Raw genomic sequence first — 25,297 nt, 5'->3', positions numbered from 1 at the left:
TCCAAACTGTTATTGTGGCAAGGTGGAAGGAGTAGAATATTTGGTTAATCCAAGAGAACAGGAAAGTAGGAAAGTAGCATCAAATATTTGGGGTAATTAGAAGGGGTAATTAAAAAAGAAAATAAGCTGATAGAACTGCAGATATATCTAAAAGTAAATGGAAATGTCTAATTTGCTCCAAGTAAAAGACAGGGATTAGGAGGCTAGTTAAAATGTTCATAATGTACTCTTTACAGGAGACACTTGGAAACAGGGTTAAAGCATGGTAAATAAAAAGTTTTATTTTGGCAAAGGATTGATAGATTAGTGGAACAGAACCAGCAACAGGCTTACAAACGTATGGACATTTGATACCTGGCAAAGGTGATTGTTTGGAAAATACAGAATTTTTGGACTCTGACAGTTGTTATGGGAATTTTTGCTCTACCTCATGTAATACACAAAGTCAATTCCAGTTGATAAAATTACCTAAATATGAACAGTAAGACTTCTAAAGTATTTAGAAGATAATATGTAAGAAAATATTTTCATGATCTTGTGGTAAGGAAGGCTTTAAGACACAGAAGTATAAACCATAAATGAAAGGTGATTAAATTTATCTCCAATAAAATTTAAAGCAAAAGTCATTAATTGGCAGAAGATAACACCTACAATGACAAGGTATTAGTATCCAGATTTCATGAAGAACTCTTTGAAATAAATGATAAGAAAATGATAAATACACCCTACAGCTTTGCTACTCAAAGTGTTGTGTGTGTGCACAGCAGTTAGCATCAATATCACTTAGGAGCTTGATAAGAAATGCAAATTCTAGCACCCTGACCAAGACCTACTGAATCAAAGTATGCATTGTTCCTTATTCTTAATTTCTGATGGACTCTAGGAACCTTTTTTTTTTTTTTTATTAACAGTCTCCCCAAATGAATTTTATGCACTCCAAAGTCTGAGAATCCTTGCCTTAGAGAAATACATATATATTTATTTATTTATTTATTTTTAATGTTTATTTATTTCTGAGACAGAGACAGAGCATGAGTGGGGGAGAGGCAGAGACAGAGAGGGAGACACAGAATCCGAAGCAGGCTCCGAGCTGTCAGCACAGAGCCTGACGCGGGGCTCGAACTCACAGGCCGTGAGATCATGACCTGAGCCAAAGTCGGTCACTCAACCGACTGAGCCACCCAGGCTCCCCGAGAAATACATATTTAAATAATGTATGTAATGGCATTGTTTGCACATTCATACTGTGAAACATTCAGCAGTGAGAATGAAATGCAGCTCCATGAATCCATATGGATGAATAATAAGCAAATAGGTTAAATGAAAGGAAGTCACAGAAGAATGTACAGTGTAATTCTATTTAAAAACATGCAAAACAAACTGTTGTTTAGGAATATATTCATCCACTGCAGGAATATATAATTCAACCATAAAGAAGAGAAGGGGAAATAATTATTATATCTTTAAGTATAGTGCTTACCTGTCAGATGGAGAAGAAATACGATGTACAGGAGGCTTTTAAAATTTGTGAATGTTTGTATTTGTAACCAGTTTACTAGTTACGAGGTTGAAACTTCACATATGTTGTATAGACTCTTCTGTATGCAGGCTATTTTTCCAAGTCACAAAGTTTTTTAAAAAGTTGTAAAAAATGTAAACTAATTCAAACAATGCAAAAAATTTAGCATATAGACATTTATAGAAAGTACCATTAAATAGTTTCTTTTCTTGGTGACTTTTAAGATATTTCCATGGAAACTTCTTAAAGTTGACTGATGTTTTGGCAGCTATAAGTGAACAGATACACTAGTCTCTCGCAAGTTTTTCTTTGTGAAAGATTGAGACTTCATCAAAACGATTCAGTTTTTGTTGTTTTCATTCCCAGTGGTTCACTAAGGTTTTAGGTTGAGCTATATCATTTATGTTTTTTTTTTTTTTTGTAAGCACCTACAGTTAGCATGAGTTATATTTAAGGAAATTATTTGAATAAGCCCAATGCCAGAGTAAAGCAAGATTACCATTGCGTATTCAAATATGGATTCGATAGGGGAGGAAGGTTTTTACGTCCTGTTATGTGATTTACTGAAAGGGTTCCAGAAAATGTGTTTTTCCTCATTGAGGTTTTAAAATATTGACTTCTAAGTGTGGCTTACTATTATATATTATAGATTATTGAAAATTGGTCATATGCAATACCTTAAATATTTTGGAAAACTCATGTTAGAAAATTGAAATCCTTTTTCTGAATTTAAACATTTATTTGGTGTTTTCACGTTGTTTGCAAGGTTAGATTTTTTAAAATATACTTAACACAGGAGAGTGATGAATCATAATTTACAGATTATTTCTTGAGAAAATTAGAATGAAGATCTAAGAAGATACTGTGTATTATAAAGGGCTGCTGCAGAAAATATAAAATTTAGCCACTAGTATCTGAGTTACAGATAGAGACTGTGTTTAAAATATTATCTTAATGGGCTAAATTGAATTAAATCACATGTGACCAGATTCCCCCTACCCCCAGTGATCCTAGCTTAAAATAGAATGTATAGATTGCCATGTCAGTATTATAAGCCAGGAGCGTGAAAGCTTGTCTAAGCCAGCTTTCTTTCCATTGATTGATGATTATCTCATCTTTTTGTTACCTTCAGTGCATAAATACAGTGCTAGCACCTGTTAATACTTCTTCCATTAGTGGTTCTGAATTAATTTTAAGGTGTATAAACCACATTATAGATTCTACTAATTTTAACAACAGAGCCAATTTAATTAGTCTCTTTTAATCAATATTAAGCTATTGTACGATGCTGAAAGATAGGTTTTAGATTTTAATGTTGATACTAAATTGCATTAATGGTCTCAATTCTTCACCCCTCCCTGTATCTGTGTGCTTTGCCATAAAATAGTGCTTTCTGCTGTGGGAAACACCCACCCTTGACTCTGTGTTTGACCAGTGACTTGCCTTGGCCGCTTTGCCATTACCATGAGGAGAACATGCTCAAGCCAGCTGCTGGTCCAGGGGCGGGAGGAGGGTGGGGGCGGCGGGGGAAGACACTTGGAGCAGTACCTGCTTATTAACCCAGCCAAATCGTTCAGCCTCCAGACACACAAACAAGCTGGACTGAAATCAGCCAACTCTAAGCTATCCCTCATTTGTTGAGAATAAATGAAGGTTTTATGCTACTGCATTCTGGAGTATTTATTACACAGCAGTTCTGTGGCAGTGGCTGATTAATACACTTTCTATGAAGTTGTATGGTATCGAGGGAATAAAGGCCCTTTACATAATTATCAAGGCTCTAACTAATCATCTTCTGTCTATAAAAAATCATTACATACAGAGTGGCAGTATACACGTAGCCTATTATATTACCTTCACCGGCTTCCCCTTGTCTGAAAGTATAGGAAAAATCAACATAAAATCACTGTAGTACCTTTATACACATGCTTTAAAAAAATCTTCATGTGTGGAAAGATACACTTTAATACTTGGTATGTAATGTAAAACAGAAGCTTTCAAACTGGAGTAAGAACATCCTGATGGAACACTGGAAGTATTTCAAATGTGTGTAGAAACTTAACAGATTTAAGAAGATTCAGTTTTAGATCCCCGAATTTCAGGTGCCAGTTGATATGCCTGACATTGACATGTGAGGTGTCATGCCTGTTGTCCTTTTGACTTCAACTTTTACAATAGCTTTTTTCCTGTTTTCCAAAGGAAAAGCATATCTCACATCCTCATGAATTGTAATATGGTACATTGTTCCAGGCTATAAAAACCTCAGGATTATCAAAGGGATGATTCAAAATGTCATTATTAGAGTAACTTTCTATCATTTTTTCTCTTATAGAGATTTCTATTAAGAGTGAAACATGGCATTAAAGAAAGTATATTTTATACTGTGTTATAGTGCTTTTACTTTAGATGTTGGTTGAGTGCAGCAGTGGAAGTAGAAAAGTATGCATTGTTCCTTATTCTTAAGTATCACTGGGGGAAGCAAAGCTGAGAGCTTATTAGCACCAGGTATTGAATGTGGACCTTCTTATTCCTTTGGGCAATAAACTTTGCACCCTGTTTATCCATTTATCTGTCATAGCATCAGAATTCAGAAAAACAGTGTGGTATTACAGGGATGCATATTAACACTTCAGTTTGAATTCAAAAAGATAATCTGGCAGAATAAGTCTAGTTGTTTTTAATATGTAAGCTGATAAAGTAAATCTACACTGTCAGGTTTTGACAAAAATACATTTAAATCATAAAATAACACAAAAGCACAAAGCGAAATAGTGCACCCAAAACACTTTGTAGGCTAAACTGTATTAAAATTGCAGTATTTGGAGTTTTTGCAACCTTTCTGAGACTATGGTAATAATAGGTGTAATTTGTTTTTAGTTTTGAGAGCGGATGAGCGTGCACACACACACATGCGTGCGAGAGTGGGGAAGGGGCAGAGAGAGACGGGGAGAGAGAGAGAATCCCAAGCAGGCTCTGCACTGGCATCCAGGAGCTCTGTGTGGGGCTCAAACTCATGAACTGTGAGATCATGACCTGAGCGGAAATCAAGAGTCAGACGCTTAACTGACTGAGCCACCCAGGCACCACAATAACAGGTATAATTAATACTGATCCACACTCCCAATATCTGCAGTGTGAAAATCCAGAAAGCTTTGAATACCAGAAATTCATTGCTCATTTGATGACCTCATATCTAGAGCAGATACACACACACACCTTAGTATAATTTTTCGTAAGTTTTCCAGCAGTAATAGTAATATATTTGATTACAGGATGCTGACATAAACCTTAATGGGAGTGGTACATAATATGAAGCATATTTCCTGTCAAAATCAGAAAAATTCAGTATTGTAAAACTTATCTGCTCCAACTACTTGGGATAAAGGATTAGGGTCCTGTATATTTGATTTGATACCGGTAAAAGCATTTAAGTGTTTTGCAGAAATGTTGATTTTCAGTTACTCTTAATTACTAAGTAACAAGGTTATAAATTTTGCATTCAGTAAAATTGAAAGATGGTCTAATCAAAATAATAAATCATTAAAAGGTTTTTTTTGACGATAGATTACTATGAGATTTTTGGCATAAATTTGGGATTTAAAAAAATTGAGAAAAATTTCCATTTCTATGACATATCTATAGAAATAAATTAACCTGAGGAATAGAATTAATGCTGGACAATAAGAATAGAATTCTAAGAGTGTATAATATTTATTTACAGTTACCAGAACAAAATGGGGACAGAGGGCACAGGGAGAGGGGATGCCACAACCCCGTTTTGAAAATATACATTTCCAATAAAATGTTACTTTTGTTTAATAATACAATTGTTAAAGTGTGTTGTATTATTTATCAATTGTGTGCAACTAATAATTTTAATGATAATTCATATGGAAAGAATTTCTTACAGTTAGAGCATTTTGGTCACAGGAAATGAGGTTAATGTTCATTTTTTTTCCAGAGAAGAGAGAATAAGTAAGATAGAATAAAAAGCATGAAATCAGTTGGATAAATTTTACTTTGCAAGGAGAATGTCTATGTAAATTCAAGGAAAAGAGTATGTAAAGTTTTCCATTATTAAAGAATAGCTTATTCATGTATTTTTTAAAGGATGATGTTGAACATCAAATCACCGTGGTATTTAGATTTCATTAGGTACACTAAATTTATATTTTAAAATGTCACCACATTAATATATTATAAATGACAACTCTTGCAAATATTTAAATATGTGATGAGAACTTTTAGACACTGACTTAAAATTTATGAGGCTGTAGTTTTACAGTATTCTTTTAAGCAAAAAAGTAGAAGTCTGTGAGTCTACCTGGTTAATTGGGGAGATGATGGGAGTGGATAGTTCTAGATGGTAGAGAGTCAATGAATGGCTGTTACTGGTCAAAAATTAGGTGCTAGGTAAGTGCTTTATTTGACAGATTAATTAAAAAAAAATTTTTTTTAACGTTTATTTATTTTTGAGACAGAGAGAGACAGAGCATGAACGGGGGAGGGTCAGAGAGAGAGGGAGACACAGAATCTGAAACAGGCTCCAGGCTCTGAGCGGTCAGCACGGAGCCCGACACGGGGCTCGAACTCACGGACTGTGAGATCATGACCTGAGCTGAAGTCAGACGCCCAACCGACTGAGCCACCCAGGCGCCCCATTGACAGATTAAGTTTTAAATGAGTTATTGTACAATGTTCAATGAAAAAACAAAATATTTTTTATTGGAAGGAAATATGCTTTCATGACCTAAAGAAAGGAGTTTTGGTGAGATCTGGGATTTTTTTCTTACGTTCATACAGGAATCTGGAAACCTGGACTCGTCTACTATAATAGAACCATCTGTGGATAGAAAAAGTTGAGCATCTCAGAAACTTCTTTTTTTACATGTTCACGCTTGCTCATGCTCTCTCTTTCTCTAGCGCTCTCTTTTACTGTCTCAACTTTTTCCCTCCTTTTTTTCTCTCTTCTCTTCCTCCTCTCTCTTCTCCCTTCTCTTTCTCTCTCTCATATTCTCTTTGCCTTCACTCTTCCTTACCTCCCTCCTTCCCCTCTTCTGTCAGGTCCCTCTTTCTCTGTCTCCTCCTCTTCTTCTTCTTCCTTTCCTTTCTTTTCTTTTTTTCTCTAGTCCTGCCTGCCATTCTGCACTTACCAGTCACTCTCAAACCCATGTTTATGTCTCTTCCTCTCACTTCACACATGTATTTTGTGATTTATTTTCATCACCACCAGCTCACTGTAGTTCTTACTAACTCTCCCTGTCAGTTCTTAACCATGCCAGGAAACCTAGGTAAAGGCCTTTTTCAGATTACTAATCCAATAAAAATATCTGAGATTTTGCTGAGAAAATACTGTTTTCACCTTCCATAAACTTAGAAATTATTCTTATATTTATACCTTGTGTTTATTCTTTTCCTTAGTCATTTTATCAGACTTTATATCTAACTGGCTATATAGTGATACTGATGTCAGTATGACAACCAACTGACTGTGAGGCCAAGTTTGCCAGTATATATATTAAAATTTTCTAGCCAGGATACTTTAAAAGTGCTGCTGCAGTGTGAACAAGGAAAGATTGAGCTGTTACTATCATAGATTGGTGTGAGTGAAAAGAAACACTGCACCAGGCAGGACCAGTGTAGTTTTTTTTGTAAGTATGTAAGAATTTAGAATGTGTGTTTCATAAATATGATAAGAAAATGCTGTCGATAGGCGCTTTGGGAGTTCTGCTTTGTATCTAGAAAACCACCAGAAAATGTTACTCTCATCTTGAAAATAGAAAAAGCTGTATGAGCTACAAAATTATAACTTTTCTTGACCCCTGTCAGAGAGCTGAGGTCACAAGGCATGGAAACTGAATTCCAAGGAATGACAAGCCCCTCCAAGGAAGGATGGGACACATGAACTATTCACCAATTGCAGACCACAAGAGGAAGAAGTAGCCACCATAGAAGCTGGTAAGAAGAAATGAGCTAAAATTTTAATGCATTCTTAAAGGCCACGTGTGGGTTGGCGTATCTGTGTAGAATAACTGGAAGCCCGAAACAAAAGGGGAGTGCCCACTTACTCATATGCTCTTCTCCATGTCACTCCACTGGCTTCCAACAAGAAAGAATGGGTGAGGGCAATAGCCTACATCAGGCATGCAGGAGTTCACAAAGTGATCAGTCCCTACCGAAAGACCAGCACAAGACATCACCCATTTCTCCGAATCCTCTTCTCATATGGAGCAGAAACTTTAAGCTACTGGAAGTGAACAAGGAAAACTTCTTGGGCCCAGGATCCTGCATCAGTGCAAAGCAGAGATCTACTACCACTGATGAAGTGGCATGAAACTCTCTCTTGCCTAAAACATGCACAAGATATATGTAGAATTTGGCTGCCATGATGGCGGGGGCTTGGAATGCTAAGAAGACCCCACATTGGAAGCTCAGGCATATGAACTCTTCCTAAGACTCATGATGGACCAGAAGAACTGAGATCCCCTGCTCCAAACGGAATCCTACTACAAAAAGCAAAAAAAAAAATAAAAACAACCAAATAAAACAAAAGGAACAAGTTAAGACCCTTCTGCCACTGAGGGAGGGAGAAGAGCATGGAGAAAGATTCTCTCTTAGGCTGATCTGCAGGAACTGATAAAAAGGTAAGAGTAGAACAGGAATACAGAGAAAAATTTCTTTCGACCAGGATCCACACTAAGCACGAGGTGATGATAGCTCATGATTGGAAAGATTTGAAGCCTGTGGTACCCTTAATGGCCAGCTTAACAACTGAAACTGAAATGCTATTTAACCACTGACTAGATTGATTGATCCCCTTACACGAATGGCCTTACGGAAAAAGAGGTATATTTATTTCCAAGCAGAAATACCATTTATTTCAGTATCTACTGTTCTGTATGTGATCTCTTATGTTTAATAAAAAAAGTATGTGACATACAGACAAGTAAGAGTAAGCATTCTATTACCAAAACTCAGAAGAAATCCATGGATTTATGGATGACCCAGATGTTAGGATATGAGACAGAAATTTTTAAATAACTGATTATTATGTTAAAGGATCTAGCAGGAAAGGTGGACAATATACTTGAAAAGATGAAGAGTTTTCAGTTGAGAGATGGAAAGTATTTTTAAAAAGTGAAATGGAAATACTAAAATATAAACCTTGATATTAACAATGAGGACTTCTTAGATGTGCTCATTAGCAGATTGGATATAATCTAAGAAAAATCTAAATAAACTTGAAGGTAGGTCAATAAAAATTACCCAAAAAGAGTGGGAGGGAAAAACAACACAGTATCCAAGATTTGTTGGATACTAAAACACACTTGTATTTAGCATTGTGGAAGTAGGAGAGAAAAGGAAAAAAAAATTGAAGAGATAAAGACCAAAAGTTTTCCAAGACTGATGAAAGGTAACAAATCACAGATACCAGAAACTCACAGAACCTCAAAGAGGATAAAATAAAAAATGGACCCAAAATGCCTAGTTAAGTCATAGTCAAAATACTGAAAACAAAGTGAATTCTTGAAGGTAGTCAGAATGAAAGAAATATAGAAAGTGGAATATAAAAGTTATAGCAGACTTCTCATCATGAACTATACAGGCCAAAAACCAGTGGAGCTGCTGACACATTGAAAGTGCTGGAAGAGGGTCACCTGGGTAGCTCAGCAGTTGGGCGTCCGATTCTTGATTTTGGCTCAGGTCAGGATCTCACAGTGGTGAGATCGAGCCCTGGGTTGGGGTTACATGCTGGGTGTGGGGCCCACTTAAGATTCTCTCTCTCCCTCTCTGTCTCTCTGTGCCTCCCCCACTTGCACATATATTCACTCTCTCTCTTAAATAAAAATAAAGTGCTAAAAGAAATTTAACCCAAAGTTCTATATCCAGCCAAAAAATCTTTCACAAGTGAAGACAAAGATTTTTTTCCAAACAACCAAAAGCTGGTTTAGGTAACTCAGCACCTGATGGATAGAAGATGTTAACCCTACTTGTATAGGCAGATGGATGGACAGATATTTAGGTGGATGATGGAGGAATGGATACAAAAAGATGGATCTGCACCAGATCTAAATTGCAAAAAATAAAAACGAAACCAGCCACTTGATATAACTCTGGAATACTGGATTCTGAATAAAAGCTTGTTGGAAGACACATGGAATGAGAGCGTCAGCCTTGGGAAGCTTTGGTCGTATGAAACATCCGTGAGATTGCAGTTAAGTGATACTTAGTTACACCCTGGATCCTTAGTAGACTGGTGTGATACTGACCAGCATAAGCACATGTACTCAGTAGACTTTGCACTCTGCAGTTCTACTTATAGATCTACTTCTACAACGTGAAATATATATCTAAAGGTTTCTCAGTACCTAGAAGGAAAGTACGTACTGATTATTTAGAGGAGCTTGACCTTGTAACCGTTCTAAAAAAAAAAATTTTCCCCTCTGTCACACTTACCAGAGTGCCTGGAATTCTTTTCATTAGAGTTATAGCATTCATTTATTAACTTCAGAAACACATTTAAAAAATTTACTTGTTACTGTGCATGCAAAAATAAAAAATAATCCTACTTTTCCTGATGTCACAGCTCATTAGATAAGATAGACAAGCAAATAAATTACAATATATTGTGAAAAATAGCATTAGAACAATAGCTTTTAAAATCTGAGAAACTGAAAAATTTTATCTTGTTTCTATCTCAAACCTACCAAATTGTAATCTTCAGAGAGGAGACCAAGCGTTGGTGTTTTGAGATTATTCCTCAGCAGTTTTACGTCTACTCCTTCTCCTTTCCCTTCCCCTGGGGATGTAGTAACTATACTAAAGACATTTACAGTGGTGCCTGGGTGACTCAGTTGGTTAAGCATCTAACTCTTGATTACAGCTCATGTCATGATCTCATGGTTTGTGGGATAGAGCTGTGCGTTGGGCTCTGTGCTGACAGCACGGAACCTGCTTGGGATTCCCTCCTTCCCTCCCCCCACCCCTTCTCTCTCTCTCTCTCTCTCTCTCTCTCTCTCTCTCTCTCTCTCTCTCTTTCTCTCTGCCCCTCCCCCTTCACATGCATGTGTGTGCGTGCACGCGCGCATGCACACGCACGCATGCGTGCTTTCCCTCTCAAATAAAAAATAAAAAGATATTGACAAATTTCTGAATTGGTGAAACAAGAATTTGGAAATGTAGATGTAGGCCTTTTATATGTCCCAGTAAGAAAGCTTTGTTGTCTAGTGAACATAACAGCATTAAAATATTAAGTCTCTGTTTTAACAGCATTTAGAAAACACAAGGCTCAGATCTGTCCAGTAAAAGAAAAATAAATCTTTCTTGTGAACTGTTATTGAGATAATAGGATATATTTTGATAATCTGCATTATCTTTTACACTTAAATTCTCCATTTTAGACTCCATGCAAGAGTATGATTGAAAAACTAATTTATTATATTACTACTATACAAAGACTTAATAATTCTGGCACATTGTTTAAAATACAGATCTCTATGCACCCTGGGTCAGATGAAAGTGCTCCTGGAAATGGAGGGACAGTTGTGAAACACACCAGTAAATTAGTTACTTGACCTGAGTTGAGGGTTAATCAGTTTTTTATTTTGAAATCTTGCCTCAAATGGCTACGTCAAAGAAAGTAATAAGATAACTCAGAAGGGAGTTCTGATTCTAACAATATGATAGACAAAATAAACTGAAAATCCTCTGTCAACAAACATTTTAGATAAAATATGTAAAATATTATTTTAGATTCAGAGCTTATAAAGTATTAAAATCACAAAGGGTTAGAAAGAGCAGAGGATTAAAACCAGAGAACTGAGCATGTGAGCTGAAGTCACATTGCCTGGTTCATTAATGGTAGTGATAGAAAGTTGCTGGCCTCAGGGACCTAGATATCAAAGAGTTAGTGGGAAGGGAAAGGGTGGTGTGGACCTGCCTAGAATGTTGTAATTGCCTGTCTATTCGCCTATCTAAATGGAGAAATCTCCAGAAGCTTTGTCGTAGCCTGGCCTCTGAGTGATGGACAGGAGTTGTTTTAATAATGCCTTTCTAGTAATGAAAAAAAATTAAGTGTCTCTGATATTCATTAGTCATTATTAGCATTATTTGCTTTTTGACTTTGTAAAGCAAAAGTGTGTGAAAAGAGATTGAAGTAAAGCTCATCAGTGAAGACTGAACAAATTAATTCTCACAAAATCAATGTTCAGATACTTTTGCAGCTGCTTAGTTTGGCTGTGTAAACTTAGCAAACGGGGGCCAAGTTGAGCAAATAATTTTGTACTGCATTTTGAGTTACGGATTTCAGCGCTTTGTTTCTAGTGTGGACATGCCAGATATTACATTTCTAAAATTGAGACTTCAAGATTTGGATGACATTGCCTCTAGATTTAGATTTTTGATGTTTGAACGACTTTATAAAATTCTGACTTTTAAAAATATTGCCAATGGGGCGCCTGGATGGCTCAGTCGGTTAAGCGTCCGACTTTGGCTCAGGTCATGATCTCGCGGTTCGTGGGTTCAAGCTGTGCTGACAGCTCAGAGCCTGGAGCCTGTTTCAGATTCTGTGTCTCCCTCTCTCTCTCTCTCTGACCCTCCCCCATTCATGCTCTGTCTCTCTCTGTCTCAAAAATAAATAAACATTAAAAAAAATATATTGCCAAGAGGAAAATAGGTCTTTAAATTTCCCTAGTAACTCACATTTTATTATATAGAAACTAAGCAGACAAACTGTGAGATCAGGAATTTTTGCCTACAGTTTGTGCTTATTTAATATCTTAGATGCTCTGAATATTTTAGGTTGTGTGGTTTATGTTTACCTCTAATCTTTATTGCAGTAAGATAATAAAACTATATTCCACAACTAATATGTTATGTATATATTTTCAGATAAATTCAAATAAATACAAATGTTAAACCTTTTTTCTATTATTTTTGATATTTTGAGTTGGATTTGGGGGGAGGGGTAGAAGTTTTTGTTTACCCGTGAGCTTTGGAATTCATTAATATAATGCTTCCCTGGAGGGGGGGGGGGAAGAACAGTATGGAAAACTAAAAATATTTTTTTTCATATTCATCAATACAGTAATTTCATTTCAAATTACTTCTTTCTTTTTAATTTTTTTTTTTTTCATTCTTAAGTTTGTTTATTTTGAGAGGTGGGAGGGCATAGAGAGAGGGAGAGAGAGAGAATCCGAGGCAGGCTCCACACTGTTGTCCTGGAGCCTGATGCCAGACTTGAACCCAGGAACCGTGAGATCATGACCTGAGCTGAAACCAAGAGACTGAGCCACCTAGGCGCCCCTTGAATTATATTTCTTGAGTTTCTTCAGGAGTCGAGTGGTGGAAAGGAAGGCCAGGCAGATAGGGAGAAAAGAGGCTTAGTATAAAAAGGGTTCCTATTCCTACTTGGGCTGTAATCAGAGCAGCTGTACTTTAATCTATTTTGTATCTTGGGGTTTCAAATAAGTTAGGCAAAGGAGGACTTCCATATAAATGTTTCTGCTACTTTTTTTTTATAACTGAGATTTTTTTAAATCAATGTTTAGGGAAAATATATATAACTGAGACTTCTTAAAAAATACTATTTTTTTTTTAGAGCAGTTTAAGGTTCACAGCAAATTGAGAGGAAGATGCAGACATTTCCCCATATATCTCCTACTCCCACGCATGCATACCTTCCCTCATTCTCAACATCCCTTTCCAGAGAGGTACAGTTGTAACATTATTGAACCCACAATGACACATCATAATCACCCAAAGTCCATTGATTAGCTTAAGCTTCCTTCTTGGTGTTGTCCATTCTATGGATTTGGACAAATGTATAATGACATGAATTCATCATTATAGCATCATACGGAGTATTTTTGCTACTCCAAAGATACTCTGTGAACTTGATCAAGCTCTGGGAAATAAATCTAACAGAATTGTGGAGGACATCTATGAGTGGGTCTCTCTGGAGTTTTTAACTCTCAGACTTGTTCACACTGAGCCTCTAGCAGTTCATCAGTTACAGATCAGATTTTTATCTAGACACTGTTTTCTATGACAGTTTCCCCTCACGAGTCAGGGCTTATTCATTTATTCATTAATTCATTCATTGACCTGTCTCTTCAACGAGTACAGCTGTCGCCTCTCTTAGGAATCCGGAAAGAGTTGTTGGTGTTTTAATCTGTTCACCTTTTATTTGGTATTAAGATAAAGTGACTTCCAAGTGTTTCACATATGGAATTGAAAGTTGTTTTTGTTTGTTTTTAACTACTATTTGATGATTGTGGCTTAATCTAATATACAGATAAGTAATTACTATTTTTGTGACAATATTGCTCACAATTACTTGTATATCTTTTGCAGATTGGTAAGAATTAGAGGGGTATTTCATAAAGGCTAACTAATACTGCGCTAAATTTTCTATGTCTGAGGTTTTATTTAGGCTGGAACCCGAGCCGATTGTATTTGGTAAAGAATAAGCAATGACAGTTGCTGATTGATTCTTTCCCAAATGATGAACAAGATCTAACAACCAATCCAGAGTGGGTGTTAAAAAGAAATGCTTCCAGGGGCGCCTGGGTGGCTCAGTCGATTAAGTGTCCCACTTTGGCACAGGTCATGATATCACAGTTCATGAGTTCAGGCCCCACGTCAGGGTCTGTGCTGACAGCTTGGAGCCTGGAGCCTACTTCGGATTCTGTGTCTCCATCTCTGCCCCTTCCCAGCTCATGCTCACACTCTGTCTCTGTCAAAAATAAACTTAAAAAGAAAAAAAAAAGAAGAAATGCTTCCACAGTATTTCGTATGCATTTGTATTATGTAACTTATACTTGTTTGATCCTTCTCTTTCCAAAGACTAGCTTTCTTTCAGATCTCTAACATCGTATTTTAGGATATCCGTGAAGGCTTAAAGGCAGTAACAAATCATGTAATTATTGTTTTTAAAATCAGTAATGTTATCTATATGAAGTAAATATCAGTAACTAGTGGACCTATGTATTTATTTTCATTTTCTTTTACTTTTTTAAAAAAAATTAAGTAAACTCTGCCCCCTCCATGGGGCTCCAACTCACAACCCTGAGATCAGTAGTCATGTACTCTACTGACTGAGCCAGCCCAGCACCCCTGGACCTGCGTATTTTAAAATACTCAGAAGTTATTTGCCCTGCCTAAGGAAAACTTTATTTCTTCAGCTTACTTTCTGACCCCAGCCCCATCATGGTGACATCCAAAAGCTAGGACACTGAAAAGTTTTATAAGCTCACAAGTATCTGGGAAACCTGAAAATAGAATTCAAGATTTCTAAAATTGAGTTTGATTTCCCACTGGCCATTTTGTTTATGGACTGAACCCGTTTCCTTTGTATGCTTCCTTTTTGGAACACGGTCTAGCATGGCTGTGTCATAAACTACACTTAAAAACTTTAACTTCTCAGTTACAGTTGTTTTATTGTTACTTTAGTAAAGGTAATGAACTCTTCATTAAATATTAAGTTCAATAAGATATTTTTACAGTATTCCAAAGAGATTATTTTCACCCTATAATTTTAGCATATTAATAATGATTACCTTGTTAATAGTGAAACACTTTATTTGTGGTATCCCTACAGGAAAATTACTAATTTTACTGGAAATTATTCTCTGTTGGTATTCCTCTTAATGGTTGTGTATGTAGCATAATTTGGTTCAAATAAAAGAAACAAATTTTCTTTACATTGACAAGGCCATGGGGGCATTTAACTGAGAAATCAAATTTTGCCACACCGTTGGTACAAACATTATATGCCATGTGATGCAGTAGGAAGGAACATAATCTTTATAGTATTCTTGTCAAAAATATTTAACATGAACGTAATGGTGAGAAAATATTCAGAATGTGGAACTGTCTGCAAAACAACTACCTGAGATGCTCAAAAATAACAGTGTTAGGAAGTTGTTATACAGAAAACAACAAAGAGGCATAGAAATTGAATATAGTGAGTGACCCCTGAACAAAATTAAATAAATAAGTAGCTACTCGGGATTTTGTTTCTTTAAAACAGCTGGGATATTTGAATATAGAATGTATTAAATTGTATTCTTATCAGTCTTTCTTGAATATGACATAATGGTATTGTCGAAATCCTTCTTGTTTGTAGAAGGTAGGTGCTGATGTTTTTATAGGTAAAATATCCTGATGTTTGAAACTTATTTAACAAATGGTTCATGGGGAAGAAAAAGAGTCTGTTTGTTTATTTGTAGAGGAAAGGATAAAGCAAATAAGGTAACAATATTGACATTTGGTGAGTCTAGATTGAAAAGTACAAAGTTGTTCAGTTTATCGCTCTTCCATCTTTTCTGCAGGTTTGAAAATTTTCAAAATAAGTTTGGGGGAAATAAAAGACATAGAAATGTGATCATATACTAAATCCTGAAATTATTAAGAATATTTTTAAAACTTACGGTGACACTTCAGAAAGGATTTCGCTTTGTAAAAGAAAATTACTGAGGACTTCTCCCCTCTGATATAAACTATTTTTATCATAATGTTACTAAAGTGTATGTACAAGTATAAAACTATGGATCACTTTCTTATGTTCCTAGCTCTTAAGCAACTTATAGTCAAATCAAATACTAGTTAAGTACAGTAAAAATATAAAACTGAAAAAAGACAATAGCAGCATGATGACATAATAACAATAATTGATGGAGTAGTATATGGTGGGTTTTTTTTTGCAGTAGTATATGTTTTGCTGAAAATAAATCACCACTGCACATAGCTGGTTCTGAGTATTGTAGCACAGTTTCTTTTGAGATTGCCAAGTCTGTAGGAACATTGCCCGTTTTATACTTAGTCTCTACACTACTTTTCTTACCCAGCTACTGTACAGTCTTTTTGCAGTACACAGTGAGATAATTTAACCTTTACTTATATCCCTACATTTTTAATATATTACCTACTCCTTTTGTTTTTTAGTAACCTGAAAATAAGATAGTATTTTTATACTGTACTGTGCTATTTTTATAATATCAGATTATTTTCAATTGATAAGGTAACCAGAAGTCAAAGCCTTATTTTCTAGAAATGTTTTTCCATTTTGAATTATTAGTGCAAAAGAGAAGTTTAATCTTTGTAACTGATACATTTAACCTGAGCACAGCACTTGAAACAGGACTCTCCCCCATTTTTACTTTAGCACTTGCCAGATTGCAGCTATACATTTATACCTCCACAGTATAAGCTGATTGCTGTCATTTGAGGTGATTACTTAATGCAATTACAATAGTAAACAGAAAACAAAATGTAGGAATACGCTTCCATATAAGCAACAGAAATACAGGCAAATGTATAAAAAATGAGCTAACTCTGTGGTATATAATCCTTGAAACCAAGCAGCCTTGTAGTCAGTATTGGGAAAAAATTGGTTCAGGAGCTTCTCAGAAAGCCCCACTATCTGACCTGACTTAGAACTCACTGGAGAGAGCCACATTCACGGGATGTTTTTATGTTTGACCTGACTCAGAGGCTCCGTGGGAATAGACTTATACCCAAGGTCTTGTTGAAAACACTCAGACGTAGTATCACAGTTGTCTAAGCTGTGATACCAAATGGGGCAAACAGTTGAGTCAGAAATTTAAAAGGAAGATGTGGGCAACAAAACAGCCACAGGGGCTTTTGAAAAAGCTCTAATGTGTTCCTGGGATGTAGAATGGTTGTCAGGGCAGTGTAATTATCCAGGAAAAATTGGAGAGGGCTCCAGTTGCTTACCTGTGAAGACCAACAGAGATTTGTAAGTTGCCTGAGCTTTGAAAGGATGCCCTAATACACAGGTGCCCTTGGCAAAGGGTAGTAGATGTACTAGCTCAAAACATTTAAGAAAATTTTGTGACTACTCAGTGATACTGACCTAAGAACAACTTTCACTCAGCTAGGTTAAAAAAAAAAATTTTTTTTTGAGAAAGGAAACCAAGTTTGGGGTGCTTGGGTGGCTCAGTTGATTAAACGTCCGACTTTGGCTCAGGTCATGATCTCACAGCTTGTGAGTTCCAGCCCTGTGTCGGGCTCTGTGCTGACAGCTCAGAGCCTGGAGCCTACTTTAGATTCTATGTCTCCCTCTCTCTCTGCTCCTCCCCCACTCATGCTCTCTCGTTCTCTCTCTCTCTCTCTCTCTCAAAAATAAATAAACATTAAAACAAACAAACAAAAGGAACCAAGTGAGACTTAAGTGGTTCCATACAGCATGGATTTACAGACTAGAGTCACTTCTGCAAAAGTCTCTAGACCAATACGTGGCAACAACACCAACAACAAAAGTCCCAGGAGAGGGAGATAGGAACTGATTCCAGAGTTATATTTTATTATTTAAAATGTCTACTTTTTACCAAAAAAACCCCAAAAAACTATGGCATATACAAAACAGGAAAAGTTAGTAGAAACTATCACAGATGTTGGGCTTTCACTTAGAGACTTGCAAGCAGCTGTTAATAAAAGTATTCAATGAATTAAACCACAATTAAGGAATGAAAGAGAAATTTAAAAAATATATCTCACCAAATAGAGAGTATTAAGAAAAATAGAAAAAAAAAACAAATAGAAATACTGTAGTTGAAAAGTATAATAACAGAAATGAAAAATTCACTAGAGGGACTCCTAAGCAAATTTGATCTGGCAGAAGAATCAGTGAACTTGGAGTTAGGTCAGTAGTGATTATCCAGTCTAAGAATGGAGAAAAATGAATAGAGGATTGGAAACCTGCGAGACACCGTTAAGCATGCCAACATAAACAGACTCTCAGAAAATAAGGGAATAGAGAAAGGGATGGAAAAATATTTAAGGAAAAAAGTGGCCAAAATCTTCCTAAACTGTATGAAAAACATCAGTTTACACACCCATGAGGCTCAGTGAGCTCAATGTAGGGTAAACTCAATGACATGCATACCTAAACACCTCAAGTTCAAACTATTGAAAGCCAAAGGTAGGGAGAGAATCTTGGAAAACAGCGACAGAAAAGCAATTCACATAAAAGAGATCCTCAGTAAGATTAGCAGTTTCTCATCAGAAACCATGAAAGCTAGAAGGCAGTGTAATATATTCTAAATGCTGAAAGCAAGATTGTCAAAAGAATTTAATATCCAGCAAACAAATCCATGAAAAAAATAAAGAATTTAACACATTCAGAGATAAACATAAACTGAGCAAGTTCTTTTCTAGCATGCCTACCGTTCAGGACACACCACAGACAGGCCTTCAGGCTGAAAGGAAAGGATATGAGGTAGAAATGAAAATCCATATAGAGTAATAAAAAACACTAGGTGAAGATAGTTTAAAATGTATTTTTGGTAACAATTCTGACTGATTTAAAAGACAACTGAGTAAAACAGGAGTTCTAAAATTGTGTTCGTGGGCTTGTACCCTAAAACGATGTAGTATGTATGTCCATATAGCTCAGAGGATGGGGTGGAAAAGTGAGGGGAAGAGCTATATTTGAGCAAAATTTCCCCATAATATTAAAATTAATTAATGATGATCTGAAGTAAATTTTCTTAAATTCACATGCTAATTATAATCTATAATCCCCAGAAAACCACAATGAAAATAGCTTCTAAGAAATATAATAAAAAAACAGCAACAGAGGAACACAAGTGTTATCCTGGAGAACAGCTCTTTAACACAAAAAAGGCCAGGGGCGAAATGTAGAAACAAAAAAGATGTAGGAGAAACAAAAAGTACAATTGCAGGTATGAATCTTATAATATAAATAATTATGTTAAATGTAAGTGGATTAAACACTCCATCCTACAGAGATTGGCAGAATGGATGAAAAAAAATACGGGAACCAACTGTGTACCGTCTATAAGATACACTTTAGATTCAAAGACAGACACATTGAAAGTAAAAAGATAAAAAAAGATGTAGCATGCAAATGGTAACCAAGAAGAAGCTGAGATGGCTGTATTTAAATCAGACAAAACAGACTGTAAGTAAAAATTGGTGCTGGAAACAAAGCCATTGTATAATGATAAAAGGATTAATTCAGCAAGATACAACAATTATAAATACAGATATTCACAAACTATTTTGAAATGCATGAAACTGTAATTTGTAGAATTAGAGGGAGAAATAGACGATTCACCAAAAGTAGTTGGAGACTTAAGGACTCTACTGTCAATAATGAAACAACTGGACAGAAAAGCAGCTGGTACGCGGAATACTTGCATGGCAGTAGCAGCGTGACCTGATAGTCCCACGTGTAACTCGTTCCACTCAACAACAGAATGAGTGTACATTCTTTTCGAGCAAACATGGACCGTTCTCCAGGATAGATCACATATGAGGTCATATAATAAATGTGAATAAATTGTAAATTTCATATAAATTCGAAATAGTCCAAATCATGTTCTCTGGCTAAAATGGAATTTAATTAGAAATCGACCTTAGTAGTTAATTTGGGAAATCCACAAATATTTGGAGATTTCTGAATAACCCTTCAGTCAAAGAAGAACTTGTGAGGGAAATTAGAAAGTATTTTGAAGTGAATGTATATGAAAATGAAAACATACATCATAATCTGTGCTAGTGGCTGAAGCAGTGCTTAGACGAAATGTCCGTCTTCAAGTGTTTATATTAAAAATGAGAAAGATGTTAATAATCTAAGCTCTCACCATAAAAATCTAGAATAAAATAGCAAACCAAGCCAAAGATGAGCAGAAGGAAGAAAATTATAGGGTGGAAATAATGAAATAGTAAACAGGAAAAAAAGTAGAGTAAATGAGTAAAAATTGGTTGTTTGAAAAGAGCAACACAAAATTGGCAAACCTTTAGGTAGACTAAGAAAAAAAGGTCACTAAAATTAAGATTTAAAGAAGGGAGATTACCGCTGACCTCTCAGATAGTAAAAGGTTTACAGCAGAATACTAGGAATAACTGTATGCCAAGTTAATAACATAGATGAAGTGAAAATATTCTAGAACATCACATATTATGAAAATTGGCTTAGAGGCAGTAGAAAATTTGAATAGACGTATGAAAAGGAAAGAAATTGAATTAGTAACTAATAACCTTCCTGCAAAGAAAAGCAGAGACCCAGATCACTTCACTTGTAAATTTTATCAAATGGTAAGAAATTACACTAGTACTTCACAAGTTGTTCCCTGAAGACTTTTCAAAACCAGAAGCCCAAAATACACACGAATAGAAAAACAGACCAATATTCTTCAAGAATACACATGCAAATTCCCCGAATGAAATACGTGCAAACCAAATTCAATGGCATATTTAAAAGATTATATACACTATGTCAGTGTGAGATTTATCCCAGGAGTACCAGATTTATTCAACATCCCAAAATCAATTAATGTAATAGACTATATTAATAGAATAAAGAGCTAAAACCACACAATCATCCCAATAAAGAGAGAAAAGGCATTTGACAAAATTCCATACCCATTGATAATTAAAACTCTTAAACAAATAGCGGGAAACTTTGTCAATCTGACAGAGGGTTTCTGTGAAGAACCACAAGTGAAAGTCATAGTTACTAGTGAAAGACTGAATACTTTCCCCTACAATTAGGAACAAGGCAAGGATTTCACTTTTTGCCTTTGTGGTTCAACACTGTACTGGAGATTCTAGCTAATATTGCCAGGGAAGAAATGGAAATAAAAGATGTCCTGATCTGAAAGAAAACATTAAACTGTCTTTATTTGCAGTGACATCATCCCATATGTAGAAAATTTTGAGGAATCTTAAAAAAAAAGAAAAAGAAAAAGGATTAGAACTGATAATTGTTAGCTGGGCCACAGAATAAAATATCAGTATAAAAAATAGTCTTTCTGTGCATGAACAATATACAATCCAAAAATAACAACATGATTCTGTTCAGAATAACATCAAAAAGAATAAAATACTTAAGGAATAAATTTAATAAAGTCAGTGCAAGTCTTATACACTGAACATTACAAAAGTCTGCTGAGGGGAATTAAGATAAATAAATGCAGATGCATTGTGTCCATAGATTGGATGCATTAATATTGTTAAGATGGTAATTCTCCTGAAATTGACCTATAGATTCAACTCAGTCACTATAAAACTTCCAGCAGGTTTTTTTCCCCAAGAAATGATAAACTGATCCAAAAATTTATATGGAAATGCTAAAGGACAGAAATTACCAGGAAAATTTTATAAAAGAACAAAGTTGGAGGACCGTTTCTACTGAATTTCAGAATTCTAAAGCTGCAGTTATGGAGCATCTGGCTGGCTCAGTCAGGAATGAGACTCTTGATCTTGGTGTTGTAAATTCGAGTCCCACATTGAGTGTAGAAATTATGTAAAAACAAAATCTTTGAGAGCTAGAACAAACAGTGTTAAGTTTTTTGTGGATCCAGAAAAGACCCCAAATAGCCAAAGCAGTACTGAAAAAGAAAACCAAAGCTGAAGGCATCACAATTCTGGACTTCAAGATGTATAACAAAACTGTAGTCATCAAGACAGTATGGTACTGTTTCAAAAACAGACACATAGATCAATGGAACAGAATAGAGAACCCAGAAATGGACCCACAAACATATGGCCAACTAATCTTTAACAAAGCAGGAAAGAATATCCAATGGAAAAAAGACAGTCTCTTTAGCAAATGGTGTTGGGAAAAATGGATAGCGACATGCAGAAGAATGCACCTGGATCACTTTTTTATACCATACACAAAAATAAACTCAAATTGGATGAAAGACCTAAATGTAAGGCAGGAAGCCATCAAAATCCTAGAGGAGAAAGCAGGCAAAAGCCTCTTTGACTTCGACCACAGCAAATTCTTACTCAACACGTCTCCAGAGGCAAGGGAAATAAAAGCAAAAGTGAACTATTGGGACCTCTCAAAATAAAAAGCTTCTGCACAGCGAAGGAAACAATCAGCAAAACTAACAGGCAACCGACAGAATGGGAGAAGATAGTTGCAAATGACATAACAGATAAAGGGTTAGTATCCAAAATCTATAAAGAACTTATCAAACTCAATACCCAAAAAACAAATAATCCAAGAAATGGGCAAAAGACATGAATAGACACTTTTCCAAAGAAACATCCACATGGCTAACAGATACATGAAAAAAAAATGCTCAATGTCACTTATCATCAGGGAAATACAAATCAAAGCCACAATAAGATACCATCTCACACCTGGCAGAATGGCTAAAATTAACAACTCGGGTAATAACACATGTTGACAAGGATGCGGAGAAAGCGGAACTCTTTTGCACTGTTGGTGGGAGTGCAAACTGGTGTAGCCACTCTGGAAGACAGTAGGGAGATTCCTCAAAAAATTAAAAATAGAACTACCCTACAACCCAGCAATTGCACTACTAGGTATTTATCTAAGGGATACACGTGTGCTGTTTCGAAAGGACACATGCACCCCAATGTTTATAGCAGCGCTATCAACAATAGCCAGAGTATGGAAAGAGCCCAAATGTCCATCGACGGATGAATGGATAAAGAAGATGTGGTATATGTATATGATGGAGTACTACTTGGCAATTAAAAAGAATGAAATCTTGCCATTTGCAACTACATGGATGGAACTAGGGGGTCTTACGCTAAGTGAAATTAGTCAGAGAAAGACATATCATATGATTCCACTCATGTAGAATTTAAGGTACAAAACAGGTGAACACAAGGGAAGGGAAGTAAAAATAATAGAAAAACAGGGAAGGGGACAAAACATAAGAGACTCTTCAATATAGAAAACAAACAGGGTTGCTGGAGGGGTTGTGGGTAGGGGGTGGGCTAAATGGGCAAGGGGGCATTAAGGAAGACACTTGTAGGGATGAGCACTGGGTGTTATATGAAGGGGATGAGTTACTGGATTCTACTCTTGAAATCATTGTGCTGTATGCTAACTAACTTGGATGCAAATTTAAAAAAAATAAATGAGTAAATAAATAAAAATAAATAAATTCCTAGGGGTGCCTGGGTAGCTCAGTCAGTTAAGTGTCCCATTCTTGGTTTCAGCTCAGGTCATCATCTCTTAGTTCATGGGTTCGAGACCCGTGTTGCTCTCTGTGCTGACAGTGTGGAGCCTGCTTGGGATTTCTTTCTTCTTCTCTCTGCCCCTCCCTGGCTTACATGTGTATGCCTGCGCCTCTCTCTCTCTCTCTCTCTCTCTCTCTCTCTCTCTCTCTCTCTGTCTCTCTCTCTCTCTCACACACACACACACACACACACACAGAATAAAATTAAAAAGATTTTTTTTTTTTAATCTTAAACACAAAAAACAGGGCATCTGAGTGGCTTAGTCGGTTAAGCGTACGATTTCAGCTCAGGTCATGATCTCACAGTTTGTGGGTTCAAACCCTGCGTCAGGCTCTGTGCTGACAGCTTGGAGCCTGGCGCCTGCTTTGAATTCTGTGTCTCCCTCTCTCTGTGCCCCTCCCCTACTCATGCTCGGTCTCTCTCTCTCTCTCTCTCTCAAAAATAAAATATTTAAAAATTTTTAAATAAAGGCTACAGTTATACAAGACTTTGTTGTGCTGGCAGAAGGTAACATATATGTAGATCTACAGTAGATCAGATTACATCTGATTAGAATTATGAATCCAGATGTCAGTTCATTTTCAACAAGGGTATTAAAGTAGTTCATTAGAGAAGTTTGTTTTCAGATCATGCAGGGACAACTGGATGCATCTCCATCCACATGCAAAATGATGAACTTTGACTTCTCCTTCATACCATACAGAAAAATAAACTTAAAAAAAAAAAAAACCATACATGTAAGACCTAAAACAAACTTAGGAAAAAAAATAGAGGGGCTCCTGAGTTGCTCAGTCTGTTAAATGCCTGACTCTTTATTTGGCTCAGGTCATGATACTGTGGTTCGTCGGTTCGAGCCCCGCGTCGTGCTTCGCGCTGCTAGTGGCAAGTCTGCTTGGGATTCTCTGCCTCTCCCCTACTCAGGCTCTTGCCCTCTCTTTTAGAGTTAAATAAACTTAAAAAAAAGGAAAAAATGGAGGGAAAATCTTTAAGACCTTGGATTAAAGTGTTTTATGGATTTATAAGAAAAAAAAAATAGATAAATCGGCCCTTACCAAAATTCAAAGTTTCTGGGCTTCAAAGTACACTGTTAAGAACATTAAAAAGGCAAGCAACAGAGTGGTTGAAAATATTTGTCAAAACTTTTGTCTTATAAAAGTTGTATCCAGAATTTTCAAAGAACTCATGTAAAGAAACCGTCATATGTTGGTTCTATGAATGTAACATGGTAAAGTCAACAGTTTGTTAGTTTCTTAAAAAAACATAAAACTGTCATGTGGCACAGTAATTACACTTCTAGGTATATACATGGGACCCAAATACATGTTCTCACAAAGACTTGAATGTGATTGTTCATAGCAGCATTAATTTCCATAGGCAAAAAGTGGAAACAAATATCCTTCAACTGGTGAGTGGGTACACAAAATGTGGTGTATCCATACAATGGATACTATTCAGCAATAGAAAGGAATGAATTGTTGGGACGCCTGGGTGGCTCGGTGGCTCAGTCAGTTAAAGGGTCCAACTCTTGGTTTTAGCCCAAGTCATGATCTGTCAATTGTGAGTTCAAGCCCCACATTGGGCTCTGTGCTGACAGTGTGGAACTTGCTTGGGATTCTCTGTCTCCCGCTCTCTCTCTCTGCCCCTTCCCTGATAACGCAGTCTTGCTCTCATTCAAAAATAATGATCAAAAAAAAAAAAAAAAGGAATGAACTGTTGACATACGTTAAAACATGGATGAACTTCAAGAACATTATATGAAGCGTAAGAAGCCATACATAGAAG

The 25,297-nt window shown here is 36.1% G+C and overlaps 1 protein-coding gene across 9 annotated transcripts in view; it reads left to right on the top strand.

Moving 5' to 3' along the window:
* The window catches only part of COP1 (COP1 E3 ubiquitin ligase), a 256,822-nt gene that overhangs the window by 172,178 nt on the left and 59,347 nt on the right, over positions 1–25,297 (top strand). Inside the window, exon 16 of one of the 9 annotated variants that reach the window (XM_042976916.1) lies at positions 7,349–7,458. The exons of the other annotated variants lie outside the window; for them this stretch is intronic. Coding sequence (XP_042832850.1) covers positions 7,349–7,356 — 8 coding nt within the window. The 3' untranslated portion in view covers positions 7,357–7,458. Of the gene's footprint in view, positions 1–7,348; positions 7,459–25,297 lie in introns of those variants that run through there. 9 annotated transcript variants of the gene reach the window in all.

The sequence above is a fragment of the Panthera tigris genome, chromosome F3, assembly GCF_018350195.1.
Source record: "Panthera tigris isolate Pti1 chromosome F3, P.tigris_Pti1_mat1.1, whole genome shotgun sequence".
NCBI classification, from domain to species: Eukaryota; Metazoa; Chordata; class Mammalia; order Carnivora; family Felidae; genus Panthera; species Panthera tigris.
The sequence above is the reverse complement of the archived record's forward strand: the minus strand, read 5'-3'. Positions and strand labels throughout refer to the sequence as shown.